At 45.4% G+C, this 18,040-nt stretch overlaps 1 protein-coding gene across 3 annotated transcripts in view; it reads right to left on the reverse strand.

The window, feature by feature from the left end:
• Positions 1–1,282: 1,282 nt before the first annotated feature.
• RIC1 (RIC1 homolog, RAB6A GEF complex partner 1) overlaps positions 1,283–18,040 on the reverse strand; it is a 93,259-nt gene continuing 76,501 nt past the window's right edge. For all 3 annotated transcript variants that reach the window (XM_019478084.2, XM_019478085.2, XM_006268895.4), the window contains exons 19-26: positions 15,769–16,497; positions 15,254–15,412; positions 14,988–15,124; positions 9,593–9,879; positions 7,896–8,090; positions 4,759–4,936; positions 4,438–4,626; positions 1,283–3,753 (exon numbers count right to left, since the gene is read on the reverse strand). In XM_019478084.2, coding sequence (XP_019333629.1) covers positions 3,468–3,753; positions 4,438–4,626; positions 4,759–4,936; positions 7,896–8,090; positions 9,593–9,879; positions 14,988–15,124; positions 15,254–15,412; positions 15,769–16,497 — 2,160 coding nt within the window. In that variant the 3' untranslated portion in view covers positions 1,283–3,467. The remainder of the gene's footprint in view (positions 3,754–4,437; positions 4,627–4,758; positions 4,937–7,895; positions 8,091–9,592; positions 9,880–14,987; positions 15,125–15,253; positions 15,413–15,768; positions 16,498–18,040) is intronic.

An 18,040-nucleotide genomic window follows, 5' to 3' on the forward strand; every position in this document is an offset into this window, starting at 1 on the left:
GAGACTTGTTATCCTTCTGGCCTTTCTTTAGCAGTTTACTTTGATCCAACATCACAGCTGAGGCATACATAATCATTACAGAATATTGTTATTTCTTAATTCTCAGCCTTTTTCTATCATGGATGCTACAGTACAAGTTCAACACAGCTCCTCCTGTCTCAGTATAAAGCACATTTTCCATCCCTGTTGTCACTTTTAGTCCTTTAAAATGCTCCAAATCTTGAAATCTGAACAGCAGTTGTCAATGCCTAACAGGCACTGACTTCACTAAAGATTGCATTTATGCACCCTCTCTACTTCTTGCTGTACATCTGCCATGACCTGCCAGCTCTCCTCAGACTCACTGGGCATTTTTACACGTGCAAGTGCCACAGCACCAGGCACTTTGAAAAGCATCCAGCACTGCAATGCTTGCACTTGTATAAGTGGGAAAATGCACATCAGTGCTGAGAAAATGGCAGTGGCATGCTTTTGAACTAAAACACATTGGAGGTGCTTTAGTGTAAAAGTGCACCATCACGCATTTTGCCACTTATACAGCTGCACACAATGCAGTTCACCTCAACTTGCCTCTGAAGTAGAGGATCTCTGGCATGTCGCAAGACAAAAAAGTGTACAACTGTCTCAGAACAGGTCTCTCTCATTTAAATGTGTTTTTTTATTTTGTTCCTAGGGGCTCTTCACCTTTGGCTGTATTTAAATGCTTAAACGTCACTGTCCCCATTCATTTATTACTCATCCAGCTAGATGAAGGTGTATTCCAGTTTATTTAGCCTCAGCTGCTCCTGCTTTTAAGCAGTAGAGGGTCATTCTGGTTAATCTCTCATCAAGTAAAGGTATAAGAGAGAGAATCCTGTACAGCTGATCTCTTCAGAACAGCTGGTCACTGGAAGGAAATGTTAGCACTATCTGACATTAACAAATTTTAATTTCCTTTTTTTCAGTAAGGTTATTTCATTGTTATTAGGGATACTTTACTGTGTCACATTAAAATGAAGGATATGAAGTGTTGATGCCCTGGGCACACACAGTAAGGCTACAGCAATAGTAAAAGTCTACTCATTATAGGAACACATCCAGGTTTTTTAATCTACCTTCCCAGTTGTACTCTAAAAGGACCAGGATTATGGTCACTTAACTGGCAGATGATAAACACAGCTTGCTTCAGCAGCACTACTTCTTAATTTAAGACCTCAAGTACCAACCCTCTAACTTCTCACATTTGATAGTCGCATTCAGTTCAAGTGTACATATGTAAACAGAAAAGTCAGCAGTGGTCAAATTTTACCCAAAAAGCATAATTGTTTAATTCACTTCAAATTGGCCTGCATTACCAACGTCATTACACAGAATGGTTGTGAGGTATCTGCCTCACGTATTAGGTGTTCACACTACGGAAAGCACAGCAGAGGAATTCAACTGAAATTACCAAAATGCTAAACTGTGGAAGGACTCAACTCTAAGGTCTTACACTATGGCTTGAGAGGAACAAGTTAATCCATCCCTTTGCAAGGCTGCTTCTGCTGTAGAAATGTTTTAAAATGGTGGCTCTGATTATAGTAGTAAGGGTCCCTCTTCCTTAGCTAATGAACAAGATATAAATAAGAAATCAAGATTCTTAGTGCTATGTCATTTCAGTTTTTAAACACTGCAGGGGAACTTAGTTTCAAAACCTCATTTGACTTTTTGCAAGATAAAAGGGATATTGTTAATTACCACAGGAGTGGGTTGGAGGTCTTTTCACAGTAAACTGTTTATTTTTACAAGTCCTAATTTGAAGATCCAATGCATTTCAGCAAACTGATAGCAGTATGGAACACGTATTCAGTAGCTACAATGAAAATTAAATTAAAAAATGGTACCATTCGGCAAGACGGGACCTCTTTGCATCTGCTGTGAATTTAAAAAGTTGGAACTTAAATCAAATGGAAGCTCTGCATAGAATTACCAATAGGTTCCAGACCTCTAGGAAATACCAGAACTTATTGCACTTGTACTGGTTATGTGGTCTTAGAGCTAAGACCACAGTAAAGCAAATACAGTCATTTTCTGTATTACCTTGGTCCTTAACACAAATACAGGTAAGCAAATGTGTAACCAGCCATTTATTTCAACTTATTGTGAATGGTCTTCACATTTAGGTTAGACTTTGAATGGATTTGTACTTTAGTAGCTGCTTGGGGAGACTGGCAGGAGATGTAATTATGTAAGATAACTAATTTGGTCCATGTCAGTAATCAACAGTGATGTTATAAAAAATAAACTAGTTAATTCTGTATAAAAAGTAATGTTTTGCATTCTTTTGTTCAGATTGCACAGTACAAACAAGCTGAATATCTAAATTAATACTGTTACAGGTATTTAATATTACATTGGGACAGTGGCTAGAAAAAATAAGTACCTCAAAGCAACAGACTTTTGCAGCCAGCTTTTCATAGCATTGTATGAAAGTTTAAAATAGTCTTAGTTACAGGTATGCACATTATAAAATGTTTGGAAAATGTTTCAGTATGCACTGTTTACATTACTAAAATTTAGTAGCAAGAGTACATGATAAGTGATTCTATTTACATTAAAAATCCATTTTCCAGAAAGGAATTTACAAGTGAAATAAATAACCTTCAGTAATCTACGTAATTGTAGGATCTGTTTTGAGTGGCCAATGGTACAAGTTAGGCCACTAATAAAATGTCATCACTCTGACAGGTCAGTGAAAGTGTGCCTCATCCAGAAGGAAGTGCAACTAACTTTGCTTAAAATTGTACTAGTTGCCTCTAAACATGCAGAATACACATAGGTACCTTTAAATATGGTACAGTTCCCCAAAGCATAAGCCTTGAATATTTTATACAAGAGTATTCACAAAAACATACACTATTTTACAGGTCTTTAATACAAAATATTTTGGTGATATCAAACATCATAATCTAGGAAACATTTTGATCAAGCCAATTAGAGTGTACACAGTCAGTGTCTAACTAGCTTCACTGGAGAATTCATATTTAAAGTCATAAGAAAACACAGGCAGGCCGAGAAGAATTACAAAATAGTCTTCTCCAGCCATGCCCTGTTATGCAGACACTCATCTAAAAGAATCTTCAAGGTAAGTGATGTTCTCATGTGGCAAAGGGACCAACAACCAAAACTGTAATAAATGAACCTATGTATTGATGCAAATTACTGTCCTTTTGCAACAGCCAGTACTACAGTCCAGAAATAGCAAGTTTACTATCCAGGGAAAGAACGAACCAGTCCAATCCACACCTCTACAATGAAACCAAGTATTTTCATGTTTCCCTTTGCAGCTGTTTGAAATGTAACTGCTTATTAGCTGCATTACTGTCATCCATGGATGTGAGTTAAATTCTTTATTCAGTGAATGTAGAAGTAGGCCTGAAAGCTGGTCTGCTTCTTCCCAATCTTGATATTTGGATATTCATCTTTGTCATCATCCAACAAAAATCTTGCTAGGACACAGTGCAGTCGTAACTGCCCTCCTGAAAAGGATCGTTCTCCTCTGTCCTAGACATGTCCTCTTCATGTCTGCTTACACTGCAGCTGCTGCCATCACTCTGCAGGCTAGCACTGTGGCTAGCTGAACTCCTGCTTTCTTCTGCCCTTGGGCTGCTCTGTTCTGCAGTCTTAGAAGGATTTGCTGGCTGAAAAGCTTCAGGCTGCACTTGCTCTTCTGTTATCTCACTTAACTTCTGTAGCTGTGGCTTAAGGACATTTAGAAATGGCTTGTAACCGGGGCTAAAAGAAAAATTAAAATTTTAGTGAACTAAAAATTGCATTTCATTCATGTTCTGTTCTCCAGGCTTTGGCATTAAATGTAGCCTTCTCTCTACTACACCATGGTCATGGTACTACAGTAATTCTCTCACCATTCATCTGTAATGTGTAATAAAAGTTGTTGGGTCAAGTTGCTTTCCTATATAGGGAAAGCGACTGAAATACACAGCCATTCGTACAGGAGACAGGCTGAGATATTCCATCAGGATGGTCTTGTTTCAGTAGGGGAAACTGCTAAAGAAAATGTTCTGATTCAGGAAGGCAGGACAGAAGTCCCTGACCTTAGACACTTACTGAAGCCAATGTAAACAGGGTTCAAGCACTGGAAGTGCACCCAGTGGGATGCTCTCAGCATTTACTTAAGAACAAATCTTCCATGCAGCTTTGCAAGTTTTCAAAGGGTTAAAAAAAAGTGTTTTGTAAATTGAAACAAGTTATAATTTCCACTTAGACTAGAAACTGTATGTTAGGGCACAACAGACAATGAAGCCCCATTTCTCGTTTTTCCCCCCAAATACGCAAGTAGTCCACCCTGAAAAAGCTGGAATCTTAAAAAAAAATCCTGTAGAGATTAAATGATAAAATCCCAGCCAGCCCTCAGCTCAGCCATCTGGCTGAGACAAGAATGTGAAATGTAACACTTACCAGTCTGTGGAAGCCCATCTGTCTACAGCATGCAGGCCAGTCTTGATATTTTGCCAAATCTCTCCATCAATCTCAGAGGTTTGCATTATACTAAAAACCTGGTTGATGACTGAAGACTCTCTGAGAATAAGTCCTATCACAATACACCAGTCCAAACACCCTGCTTCTGTGAAGATATGCAGTAAATACCTAGACGAGAAGAAAATGCAGTCAATATGAGAACAAATGCAGTCTACGAGTCACTCTTCATCTGAACAGCATTACAGATGCCAGGACTAAATCATTCATTTTAGTCTGAAATACCATAACAAGGTAACTTACCGTAGCTGAACTTGTGACTTGTGCGGCCCTTTGCTGGCCAGTTCCAGAGAGATGTGTTCCAGCTCTGACTGCGTCAGACTTAAGCCAGAGAAATTTTCGTCCACCATGGTCCAGTCACCATCCACCATAGAACTCGTTTCTGTCAAGTCTGTTGCTGAACCAATGCTACACTCGTCACCTTCCAAAAAGAGAGAGAGAGATTAAAAAACATAAAAAGCCAAGAACCTATTTAAGAGCATTCAATTTTTTCCATTGCTTCCTTTAACAACTGCCCAGGAAAATATATTAACTATTTGTGACACGGCAACAGTTCCTCATTATCCAGGAGTCAGACAAACATTCCTAACTTGAGATATGGATGGATAAGGCTCTTGGTGGGCAGTCAGTATCCACTTAATTGCTTGCATGAAGCAAAGCAAAGCAATTATTCTTGCTATTGCCTGGTACATCAACAATTCCGGTTTGTCAAGTAAAAGTGATTCTGCAGGATGAACTGGGCAATCTGTACATGACTGGTCCTGCAGGAACCAATGCAGACTACTTGGAAAGGAGATGCAAATTATCAAACACTGTACTAAACCAGTTCACCTATCTGACTCAAATCCAAGATAAGGTTTTCTACACCCACTCCTCCTCCCAATTCAACATAAGGAAAACACCTTGGATTTGAGTACAGCCTGGAGCAAGTGGCTGCTATGGCTTTAGCTCCAGCCCTAACCCAGGGAAGACTATGTAGTGGCATGTGGCCTAAGGGGAACAGACAAAATCACATAGCTACAGGAGCTGCTGTGGCTCCAGGGCTGGAGCTGCCACCACTGCTACCTGGCTGGGGCCAGAGCTACCATGTAGTCTGCACTAAGGCTGAAAGGGAGTCAGAGCTCCTGCATAGGGCAAGAGTGTGTGAAAGTTTAGTGGAAGAGCTACCACAGCTGCAGCATTACTGCTGCCACCACTCTCCTGCCACATTTCCAGGCCACAGGGAACTGCATGAGCCAGATGTCATGGCTCCGAGGCAGGGGTCAGCAACCCCCGGCACGTGTGCCAAGCATGGCACGTGAGGCCATTTTGCTCAGCACAGCACGGCCAGCCCTGGCTCTGGGTAGCTGCTGCTAATGACAGAGCCCGAGCTGCTCTGAGCAGCGCTTTCAGTGTCCCGGTTGCCTGCTGGGAGCAGCAGCCCAGGCTCCGTCACCAGCAGCAGCTACCCAGAGCTGGGGCTGGCTGCAAACAGCTGTGCCAGGCTCTGGAGCCCCAGCATCAGCTCTGTTCTGGTGCGTGCACACGCGCCTCGGAGCCGGCAGTGAAGGAGGGGCCTGAGGCAGCGCAACTCTGGTTTCTCCCCTGCTCCCAGCACAGAGCTGGTGACTGGGCCCTGGAGCCTGGCGTAGCTGTTTGTAGCCAGCCCAGGCTCTGGGCAGCTGCAGCAAGCAGTGGGCAGATTGCAAACAGCTGCGTCGGTCTCCACAGCTCTGGCATCAGCTCCATGCTGGCGGTGACTGTGTGCACACCTCGGGGCAGACAGCAGGGCAGCACAGCCCAGCCCAGCCCAGCCCAAGGTGCGCTGGGAGAGGGGGAGAGACAGGGGTTGTGCTGCCTCAGGCCCCTCCCCCACTGCCGGCTCCGAGGCGTGCATGCACTCACTGGAACGAAGCTGATGCTGGGGCTCTGGAGCCTGGCACAGCTGTTTGCAGCCGACCCCAGCTTTGGGTAGCCGCTGCCAGCTGGGAGCCCGGGCTGCTCCCAGCAGGCAGCTGGGACACTGCAAGCCCTGCTCAGAGCAAAGTGCTTTGGGTGGGGGGGCAGGGGGCCGCAGGGCTGGGAGGCAGGGGCACAAGCAGGGCATCTTGCCATGTACCCCCTGCCCTCGTTTTGTTTTTCTGGCATGCCAGCACTCTGGCACCTTCCAAGGTAGGCAGTATGGTGTTTTTCGGCACTCTGGCCAAAAAATATTGTCTACCCCTGCTCTGAGGGCTGGAGGTTGGGCACTGCTGCTCTGTGTGAAGGTGGAACTGTTGCTTTGCATGGCTGAATTAGTTTTCAGAGGATCTCACAATTCCTTACCAGTGCATTGCTTAAACTTCACTGCATTCTTATCAAGTAGAAGTATTGGGTAATCTGTTTTATATGTGAATAGACTGAAACAGAAAGAGGTAAAGAGACTCAGCAAGTTCATGGTGGAAGAGAACAGTCCACTGTCACATACAGTGGTACCAATATTTTGATCCAGCCATTAAAAGCAGAAAGTACCATAAGGACAGGATTCTCGCCACCCTTGGGGAGGATGAGCTAGATGTGACAGAGAAACGAAAAACCACATGGAAGACTTCACAAGGAGCTGCAGACAGAAGCCCCCCCACTGAGGGGAGAGGAGAGTCATGACATGAGACCTGAAGCACCAGAACACTAGTGAGAAGACCATCCCAAATTCTCTCAATACCTTTCAAACACTTTATTAATGTTTCCTTTAAATAGAAAAAAAAAAAAAAAGGTTTCTTGAGGTCTAGGTACAGGTACTTGCTTAGAAAACTTTTACTGAAAAAAAAAAACAACTTGGGCACTTGAAAAGTGACAAATATCCTAAAAACAGTTTCCTTATAACGTTATGGTAAAATTGGACTAGGCAATTATAGCACAGACTGGTTGGTTGAGGGTGGGAAACATGACAGGCTGTCTACACAGGTCAATGAAAAGGTTGTTGGTTCTTGCCAGTGGTGTGGGCACACATGCATGCATGCGCACACAATAAAAACAAATTAAGAGCACTACCTTGGCAGTATTTGTTCAGCAGGAATTGAAGACAGTGAAATGGACTGAGAACTGGAAATGGCTACTCCATTCTCATTTTGCAAGCTATGCAAGCTACCACAAGGAAATTGAACTTAAGCCTAATGTGGATATTGATATCTTCAGGTTGAGTTGCCAGTGTTACCCATGTAGGTAAGGAAAGGCATTCTAACAGCTGTATGAATTTTACTTTCATTAGCCTTTAACACACTTTAAGTTAGTCCTTCTCCATGAGGCTCCTGAACCACAGAACAGCTGTGATGCAGAGACATCAGAAAGGAAAATGTTGCATTCATTCTCAGATGCTGTTTTCCAAGGGCAAAGAGGCCAGAAAAGAATGAAATACCACCTACCTTTATTTAACAAAGGCAAGAGGAATGCATCCTGCATGTGAGGTCCATGGGACGAAGCTGTGTCCATCTCTCTCTGGGATGAGCTGATCGTGCCGAGCCAGCTGTGGCTTCGTGCTGCGCTTGGAACCCCAGTGTCCACTTCCATGTTTAAAAAGCTGTCTGTGGACTGGGACTTCAGCAGCTGCTCCCCAACAGCTAGAAATAAGGAGAAGGTTCAGGTAGCCCTCAAGAAAAAAAATCTATCACCTAGCGTTCCAAAGCTATTTAAAAAAGATCTCCAGGAGCCAAAACAACCCATAACTTTACATTTTAAAGATCAAGTTTCTGTCAAATCACAATAGCAAGACAATGGCCAGGTTGGGGTTGTTACAAAACCTTCCACGATCCTCACTGTATTTACACACTTAGCATAGAATAACCCATCAGTTAATAAACCACTACCAGAGCTCAGCTAAACAAATAAGACCTAGGTCCATTTAGGAATCTCATACAGTAACATTCCAGGGAATGGAACAGCAGCACTGTAATAAATGGTTAAGAACTACAGCAAATTCCCAATTTCTACCAACCTCATCACCACACAATGCATCTTTAAACAGAATAGCTGGCCAAGTCTGTGATAAGCTACATAAATGCACTGATTTTAGTCATTTTCTGTGGCTTATAACAAAAAGTTGAACTAAATCTGTGTACCAATTGATTTACTGCACCTGAAAGTGTAAACAGAAACTAGAGCATAATTGGATTACTATGAAGACTTCAGAACTATGTTTAACAGTAGCCCTTCTTAAACAAACCCCTTCTATTCTGTTTCAGCCTGTTCCTTGCTCAGCTGAATCAAGGCAGGACTGATAGGTATAGGCAGGGGCGACATGTAGGGGGTACATGGGGGTGCACATGCACACCCTGTCAGGGGTGTGTATCGCTCCCTGTTTCGCCAGTGGGCAGGGGGGCACGCCAGTGCCCTCCTGCAATCACCGGCCAGGGAGCAGGGCTGCCAGCAAAAGTGGCAACAGGACTTCCGGAAGTGGCAGGGCCACTTTTATGGCAAGTAAGGGGGGAGGGGGCGGGAATCGGGACAGACAACCCCCACAGCATCAGTGGGACTGGCTGCCAGGGACACATCAGTGGGACTGGCTGCCCCACCCCCCATTGCTGACTGGTGTAGGAGGGGCACATGCCCATGCTGACTCAAGAGGCACCAGACACCTATGGGTAAAGGATTACAGAAGAGACAAATAGTCTAAGTCAGGGATCACCAACCAGTGGATCTTGATCCACCGGTAGATCTTGGAGCCTCAGAGTCGATCCGAGGCTGGGGTGGGGGCTGAGTGCCCGTGTGCATGCATGTGCACACCCCAGCTCAGCAGGTCAGTCCATGGGGGAAGGAAGGGGCAGGGGCTAGATCGAGGCCCCCACAGTGAGGGGCAGTGCTGCAGAGGCAGAAGCAGGGGTAAATTGAGTGGGGCCCCAGCCGGGTGGGACTTACCTGCTGGGGAGATGCGCCCTCAAGTAATTTTTTCTCCCTCTGCCTCGATCTGCCCACCCCCTTCCCTCCCCACAGACTTACCTGCTGGGCAGGGAGAGGGGAGTGGTAGTGCACAGTAGATCTTGGGCTGCTTTTAAATGCCAGAGGTGATCTCCTACTTAAAAAGGTTGGAGACCACTGGTCTAAGTTAACTCAAATGGTACAGCACCTGTCTTGTACTTTCCATTCTTGAAGGGTGAATTAATGGATGAAGCTGGGATGACAGGGAATGGCCAGAGGAAATCCTTGTGGAGCTTCTTCAAAGCGATCACAAAGTCCTCCACGTGGGCAGCTCTGGTTCGCTCCTTACACAGCCAGCCAATAAGCTCAAAGCCCAGCTGTGCAGCAAAGCAGCCTAGGTCTTTAAGCCTTATTTCCTCCAGCAGGCGCCGAGCATGTCGCCAAAGCATCATATCAATGTACATGTTCTCAGCGCAGTCACTGTCTTTACTCCACCTGCCAAACACAAAGAAGATAACATCCAGTTTGTAGTCTAATCTTGTTACCACTCAATTACATTAACCTTCACCCAGAGATAGGCTCAGGTTTGTAGGGGGGCTGTCAGGAAAGCTAAGGCAGATATGGAACTAGGGCCAGCATCAAGGACAACAAAAAGTTCTTTTTTAAATACATAGGGAGTATGAAGGAAGCACTAGGTAACATGGGGCCCCTGCGGGATACGCTTGGCAATCTGGTGGTTGCACCAATGGAAAAGGCAGACCTTTTTAACAATTTCTTTGCCTCCATTTTTTTGTGCAGAGACCAGGACTCCCCCACTGTGATTCAGGACGGACTCAGGAGAGACTCCGCCAGCCCTAGAATCAGGGAGGACTGAGTTTGGGAACTTCTGGAGGGGCTGGACGTGTTCAAATGAGCAGGTCCAGATGCTCTCTACCCCAGGGTGCTGAGGGAATTGGCAGGGATTACCGAGAGGCCCCTGGCATGGCTTTATAAGCACTCGTGGTGCTCTGGCCAGGTGCCAGACTACTGGAAGAAGGCCAATGTGGTCCCCATTTTCAAAAGAGGGAGGAAGACAGACCCGGGCAACTATAGGCCCGTTAGTCTTACTTCGATTCTGGGGAAGCTCTTTGAGAAGATTATCCAGGAGCACATCTGGGAAGGACCAGCAGGGGGGGGATGGTGCAATCAGCATGGGTTCATTAGAGGCAGGTCCAGTCAGACCAACCTGATTGCCTTGTATCATCAGGTCACAAAATCACTGGATGCAGCTGTCACAGTGGATGTAGTCTTTCTGAACTTTAGGAAGGCCTTTGACACCATCTCCCACCCCATTCTCATTAAAAAGGTAGGCGACTGTGGCATTAATGCCTACACAGTCAGATGGGTCGCAGATTGCTGAGGGGCTGCACCCAGAGAGTGGTGGTGGACGGGTCATATTCGACCTGGAGGGATGTGGGCAGTGGGGTCCCCCCAGGGCTCAGTCCTTGGGCCAGCACTGTTCAGTCTCTTTATTAGCGACTTGAATGAGGGGGTGAAAAGCACTCATTCAAATTCACTGACGACACCAAGATTTGGGCTGAGGTGGGCATGCTAGAAGGGAGGGACAGGATACAGCTGGACCTGGACAGGTTTCAGGGGTGGGCGAATGAGAATAGAATGGGATTCAATACTGACAAGTGCAGGGTACTGCACTTGGGCAGTAAGAACCAGCAGCAGACCTATAGGCTGGGGAACTCTTCTCAAAAGCACAGTGGCAGAAAGAGATCTTGGAGTCATTATTGATTCCAAAATGAACATGGGCCGCAATGTGAGGATGCGGTCAGTAAGGCTAACCACACCTTGTCATGCATCCACAGATGCATCACGAGTAGGTCCAAGGAGGTGATCCTCCCCCTCTATGCGACACTGGTCAGGCCACAGTTGGGAGTACTGCGTTCAGTACTGGGCACCGCACTTTAGAAGAGATGTGGCCAGCACTGAGAGGGTCCAGAGGAGGGCCATTTGCATAATCTGGGGACAGCAGGGCAGACCCTAGGAGGAGAGGCTATGGGACCTGAACCTGTTCAGCTTTCACAAGAGAAGGCTGAGAGGGGACCTAGTGGCCATCTATAAACTTACCAAGGGGACCAGCAGGGAATGGGAGAGACCCTGTTCAGCAGAGCACCTCCCGGAGTAACAAGGAATAACAGCCATAAGTTGTTTGAGAGTAGGTTCAGGCTGGACATTAGAAGACACTATATTTCATCACAGTCAGGGCGACTAGGATCTGGAACCAACTTCCAAGGGAAGTGGTGCTGGCTTCTACCTCGAGGGCCTTTAAGAGGAAGCTTGATAATTACCTAGCTGGGGTCATATGAGCCCAGGATTCTCTCCTGCCCAGGGCAGGGGGTCGGACTTGTAGATCTACTTAGGTCCCTTCCAACCCTACATCTATGAATCATTTCAGGGTAACCTGACAAATAAGTAAAGGCCACATGGCTCACTGATAAGAGCCAACTCCACAGTACCATGGACTCACTTTTCTCTAGTGGTCTTCACTGCTATGTGCAACAAGGGAAGTGCTGTAAACACACATGGATGGGTAGCTTCAGCTGTAGGGGCTGAAAGCTTCATGAGAGCTAGTCCTCAGAAGTAAGGAGAAGGAGCAGCTCTTTACAGATGGGCCTATCAGAGTTCAGATACAAGTACTGGAGAATAGTGATGTTTCAGGCATAGGGACTCCAGCTACAGTCTGAGAAGGGTTTCCTTCAAGACACTTGGTGTACTGCTAACATAACTAGGAACAGAAAACAGTATAAACTAGGATGTGTAGAGCCATGACTTGGACACTGCCAGAGACGGAGCCTATTAGAACCACATTGTCATTCACTAGAGGCCTTTATGCTGTGATTACTTTGTGAGAAGTATTCAGGGCAAAATGATAGAACTTGGCTGCTCTCAAACACCACGTTCATTGTCTACTTTTAACCAGCATCAGCGACTCAATATCAGGCAAATTTGTCTCTGATACGGATCCCTCTCTAAATGGCCATAGCTACAATATGTGCCTGATTTTCCTGGGCCAGAATGTAAAAATCTCACGCAATATAATATCACAGTGCTGTGGTACCAGGCATTTTATTCATTTTATTTTATTTAACTAGCCTTCAGGGGTGATATACATATGAAAATCATCCTGTCCCTGCATTTCTTCTGCTAAAGTAAACTGAACTTGTCAAAGTTACTTTTCAAGGCTGGCATCTACTGTCTAGCCCTTAAAGTCTGTCCCAGAAGAGGTTTTAAGAATTGTTTTAAGAATAACTTTGCTTTTAACCCCATCTCCATATACTACAAAATCTGGGAGACTTTCCAAAATGATCAAGCCGTCCATATAAAATTAAAAGTACCTATACATGTCCAACAAATAATTTCTTCCTTTCTATTTAACTGCTGCTCCAAGAAAAATTATGGTAGGAAGGTATGTTATAAATGAAATTCAAAAACCACCTTTGGTAAAGAACTGGGATGTAGTTTCAGGGATACTTTATCCCCTATGGAAAGCTTTACCTGAGGGGCCTGCAATTAGAGCTTATGGCCCCTAACACTGATATCTTGATGGAGACATGGAACAAACCACATGTGGTAAAGACATAAAAGGTGAACCTATGAGGTCTAATAGAAGTAAATTTAAAGACCCATGTACAGCTTTCCTTTAGTAGAGGAAAAGCCTTTTAGAGCAATGGTTTTCAAACCATGTTCTGGGGAACCCTGGATTTCTGTGACAGGTCATCAGAGGGTCTACAAAAGAGATGGGGTGTAATGATGGATCAGGCCTGGAGGCAGTGCACCATTTCTGGGCCACCTGGTTCTGCATGAGCTCTCACAGCCTGTGGAGTCAGATGCAGGGGTTCTGTGGTGGAAGAAATTATATGAAAGGGTTCTCTGACTTCAAGAAGTTTGAAAACCACTGCCCTAGAAGTTCTGCAACAAACAGTTAGGAAAGGAGAAGAAAAAAACAACCCAAAAAAGACAATCCTTGTAGGCAATGTTTCTTGATGTGGACACTAGACTCCGTTTCTACACTGAAGTAGTTTCGTTGACATTCGTTTTCCTTCTCCTTGATAAACTACTTACAATTGGTTAAAAATGCCTAGAAGCGAGCTGCAAATCACCACAAGATGGACTGTGAAGGGACTGTCACAAAGTTTGCAAAGATCAAATAACTGTACTGTCTCCTGAGATAATGGGGAGGATTTTGGCGCACTGTGTCAAACTCACCCAGCCCCATGGGCCAGATGAGTAGTGAGGAGCCAGGTCATCTGATCAGCAAGGCTGGAAGTCTGGTGGCGAGGCAAGGAACAGCATTAATTGCCACAGTGTCCAGAACCATAGAAACTGCCACTCCTCCCACCAACAAACTTCCAGCCCATGGGCAGCCCCCAAGGCTCACTGACATAGCTCTGTGATCTGGCTATGTCTTGCAGGATTGCTCATAGGGACAGAAATTTGGCAGCAAGACAAGTGGCAGCAGTGTCAGGGGGAAGTATCTTGGATGCCCCTAGTTTAGCTATAACAGGGCAGTTGCTTTGTCTGTCAGCACTGACTACAGATCTCTTCCAGAAATATTTGGCAAGTTCTGACTAGCTCAATTGCACAATGCATGCATGAAGATTGTCCTTGGGTCTTTGTATTTATATGGGCTTCCCAACTCAAGAAAGATGGAAGGGGGGGGGGGTCCCCTTTGCTGGATTCACATATTTTGGTGAGTACGGAATCATTGCTGGCATGACATACCAACATTTCCCAGCAGTTTCTGCCTGGCTGACATTGACTTCATCCAGCTATGCAACTAGCTCCAGTAAAGTCTTGTAATTGTGACTCAGCCTATGTCATCAGGCTAAGTCTTACAGTTCTGAGGTAGGACTGGAAGAGCTCAAAGCTCAAACACGGTCTAAAACTCTTCTGTAAGACAGACTGGTCACAGCAAAAGCAAAAGGAGGAAAAAATTATCCCTCAACATAAGATAATATGATCTATGATAATCAGGTATGCAAGTGCTACATAAGAACCTCTAGAAATCTGAAATCTCTGAATGTTCAAGATCTCTCAACCACTGGTGCCAGGGCCAATTCAGACAATCCAGGTTTCTATACACCTACTATAAGGACTGGCTGAGGTCACCTTTGACCGAAGCAACAGGTTCCACAGTTAAAACGAACATGTCATTTTGTGCATGCTTGGGCTACCACTATGCCTGGACACCAGTGATATTTTGTTCACACTTTCTAAGTGCTAGAAATAGGTCTCTTTAAATGGATGATGATTTTGCAATTTCAGTGCCTGGGACTTAACTGGGAGCCTTATAAAGCTTAAGCCTCATTCAACTGTTGTTATTAGTGTGTTTAAGTCAATTTAAATGTTGCCCGTCTTAACAAAGGCTCAGGGCAGCTTAAAATGAAAGAACAGAATAACCTAAAATGCAGGAGAACAAACAAGAAAACAAACCTTTGTCTTAAAACTGTAAGTTTTGGTACAGTATAAACAGTGTGCATACAGGGCAAGGACTGCATAGTGGCCAAGACAGCAGGCAGACCATTCTAATTGTACTGCAACACAAACATTACCTTTTTCCAGATGGGCCGGAGGGCATACTTAGTGTTTTTTGTAGGTTAAATTTGCTAGACGGAACATTTTCTCCTGACTGGGATAAACTAATGCTACGATGTCTGAAAAACTCAAAGCCACCACTTGGGCTGGGTTCCTATAACAAAAACAGCAAAAATAAAGCATGACCAAATGAAGTAAACATGCTTATTAGGTATGATGGTTATAGGTGAGGATCATAACATTTAGTGGCTGACATGCAATACTGATGATTTGCCTTCCAAACCTGAGGTGTAGGTGTTGCTGGGGGTGTCTCTGATTCTCCAGAGCCAATGGCTTTAAGAAATCTAATCATGTGACGACAAAGGTCCCACTTCCCTTGCTCCAGAGCAGTGTTAAACAGAAGAGTGGCATGCTGTCTGCTAACTGCTGGAACTTCCATGTTCTATAACACAAAACACATTAAAGTCATCTACTTTGCAAATCACTTTTGGAGTCCAGCTCCACACACAAAAGTAGGCTCAAGAATGTTAGATACAGATATACCATGTTTTGTACTGTGGTTTTTCATTTTTCTGTTACATACTAAATCAAAGGTGGTTTTCTTTTAACCACCCCCAAAACAGAACAGATACAGCTAAGGATATTTCCCCAGCCAAAGAAGTTTGTTACATAAGTTAGTTAAAAAACTTTGCCAAACCCATTTTTGTTGGGCAACGATTGTTTTTAAACAAAAGCAAGATGCATGCTAGATGGTAAAATGCCACTTTCCTTTTGTAATGAGAGACAGGATACTATTACCTGTAGAATAATAAGGTAGGAGGCAGCTGTGTCCAAGTCTTGGGCCATTAGGCACTCCTCAAATAAGTCCTTCGGGTTTCCAACAGCAGCAAAAAGGTAATTCCACAGAGCATATTCAGTCTTCCTAGCACAATGAACAACTGTCTGCAGGAAGAGGGGGAACTCTGTAATGAACTTAGCCACAGTAGGAAGGAGAGGGTCGGGAATGGGCTCCCGCGAGGTAGCTTCTTCTTCCAGCACTTCATGAAGCATCAGTTCTAGTACATGAGGAAAGTAAGGTAACGTGGCACAGGAGTGGGCCAAAAGCAAGGCTTGCTCACCTAGGTTCCTAACCAAAAGCTGGCGTAAGATGTGATGGAGGTAGATCTGAGAGGTTCTCTCAACAATGCAGAAAGGAAAGAGGACCTCCAAATGTTCTTGTGCACTGCTTTGATTGTATAAACAGTCATAGAGCACAGTGTCATTAACAGCACCAAGAACCAAGGCATCTTCAAATAGAACAGCCAAAGGGTATATATTGATGTGGAAGGGCAGCATGATCCGTCTTGATAGAAAGGAATGTGGTTTTCGGTGATCTCTGGGAAACAAAGGAAGCCAGACTTTCATACCTGATCCACCACAGCTGAGCCACAGTGCCTCCAGTAAATGGCGCTTCTGTTTGTTGACCCTGCAAGTAGTCCAGACATTTTCAACAGACTGGGCCAGTACAACTGGAGCACAAAAAGGCAGCTGGGAGGGAAAGAAAAAAGAAAGGATCATTTTATAAAAATGCAAGTATTTCTCATTTTGTTGCCAACCTGCACTATCATTCTTTCCTCAACAGAGGAATGACAATCTTCTGCAGAACACACTCACATCAATCACTGGGTTGCTTTTTTATTTTTTTAGAAGCAAGACTGGTCATTCCTATGCTGCATTTTGAACACTAAGGGAAAAGTCCAGTAATTAATATAAACCTATCAAAAGGGATGTTCTTCATTTCTCACCTAGGAGCTAAGGCCAATAACAGTCAGAAAGCTGGACAAATTGCTTTCTTTCCCCTTTAGTCTAAAGCTAATGGTATACCACAAAAACGGCAAATATTTGCTTCAATCCCTCGCAGTTCTTCAGTATAACTATGACCACGCCTCTGTTATTACCAGGGATTTGGATTTTCTGTTTGACACAGAAAAACACAGTAAAACCCAGATTTTCTCCTTTAAAGGAGGGAAAAACCCCACAGGAAACAGTGGGTTTCCCTTTGCAGGCTGGCAGACTTCCAGCCTGCAAACAGCTGGTGGAACAGAAGCGCAACTGCAGGGGGTGCCATGTGCATGCATGCACATACACATGCATATGGCTGCCAGGCAGCTCCCCACAGATAAATCGGGGGGGAGGAGGAATTGAGGCCCCTATAGTGAGGGAAGAAGTTGGGAAGGGCTGGGGCTGTTGCCCAGTTGAGGTGATGCATGGGGCTTGGGAGCCCAGGCATAGACGGTGCGGCTGCAGGGCCCAGGCAGGCAGTAGGACAGGGCCACGGGAGGCTTGTCGGGAGAGGGGTGGGGACGACAGGCCACGGCTCTCTGCCACTGCACGCACTCTCAGGGGGACATGGAGGGCACGTACCCTGCCACATGCGGGCAGCTGTGGGGTGCCTGCTGCAAGCCTGGGCTCCCCGCCCTGCTGTCCTCCCCCCTGGGCTATGGGCAGGACCTGGCATGGTAGGGCAGAGCAGAGTGGGAAAGCTCAGTGCCGTCTCATCATGGTAAGAGAAGGTTGAGAGGCAACCTTGTGGCTGTCTATAAGTTCATCACGGGGGCACAGAAGGGAATTGGTGAGGTTTTATTCACCAAGGCGCCCCCGGGGGTTACAAGAAATAATGGCCATAAGCTAGCAGAGAGCAGATTTAGACTGGACATTAGGAAGAACTTCTTCACAGTTAGAGTGGCCAAGGTCTGGAATGGGCTCCCAAGGGAGGTGGTGCTCTCCCCTACCCTGGGGGTCTTCAAGAGGAGGTTGGATATGCATCTGGCTGGGGTCATCTAGACCCAGCACTCTTTCCTTCCTATGCAGGGGGTCGGACTCGATGATCTATTAAGGTCCCTTCCGACCCTAACATCTATGAATGGTAAGGTGCCCCCTGCTCGCCCAACAGTAGCAGGGGTGGCAGTGCAGAATTGTGCTCCTCCCTGCTGCCAGGTGGGCAGGGGGTGCCTTGCCATGGCAGCATGGGGCTCATGGTGGTGATAACGAGCTTCCCCACTGAGCCCTGCTCTGCCACACCACAGAGGCT

The sequence above is a fragment of the Alligator mississippiensis genome, chromosome 3 (genome assembly GCF_030867095.1).
Source record: "Alligator mississippiensis isolate rAllMis1 chromosome 3, rAllMis1, whole genome shotgun sequence".
NCBI classification, from domain to species: domain Eukaryota; kingdom Metazoa; phylum Chordata; order Crocodylia; family Alligatoridae; genus Alligator; species Alligator mississippiensis.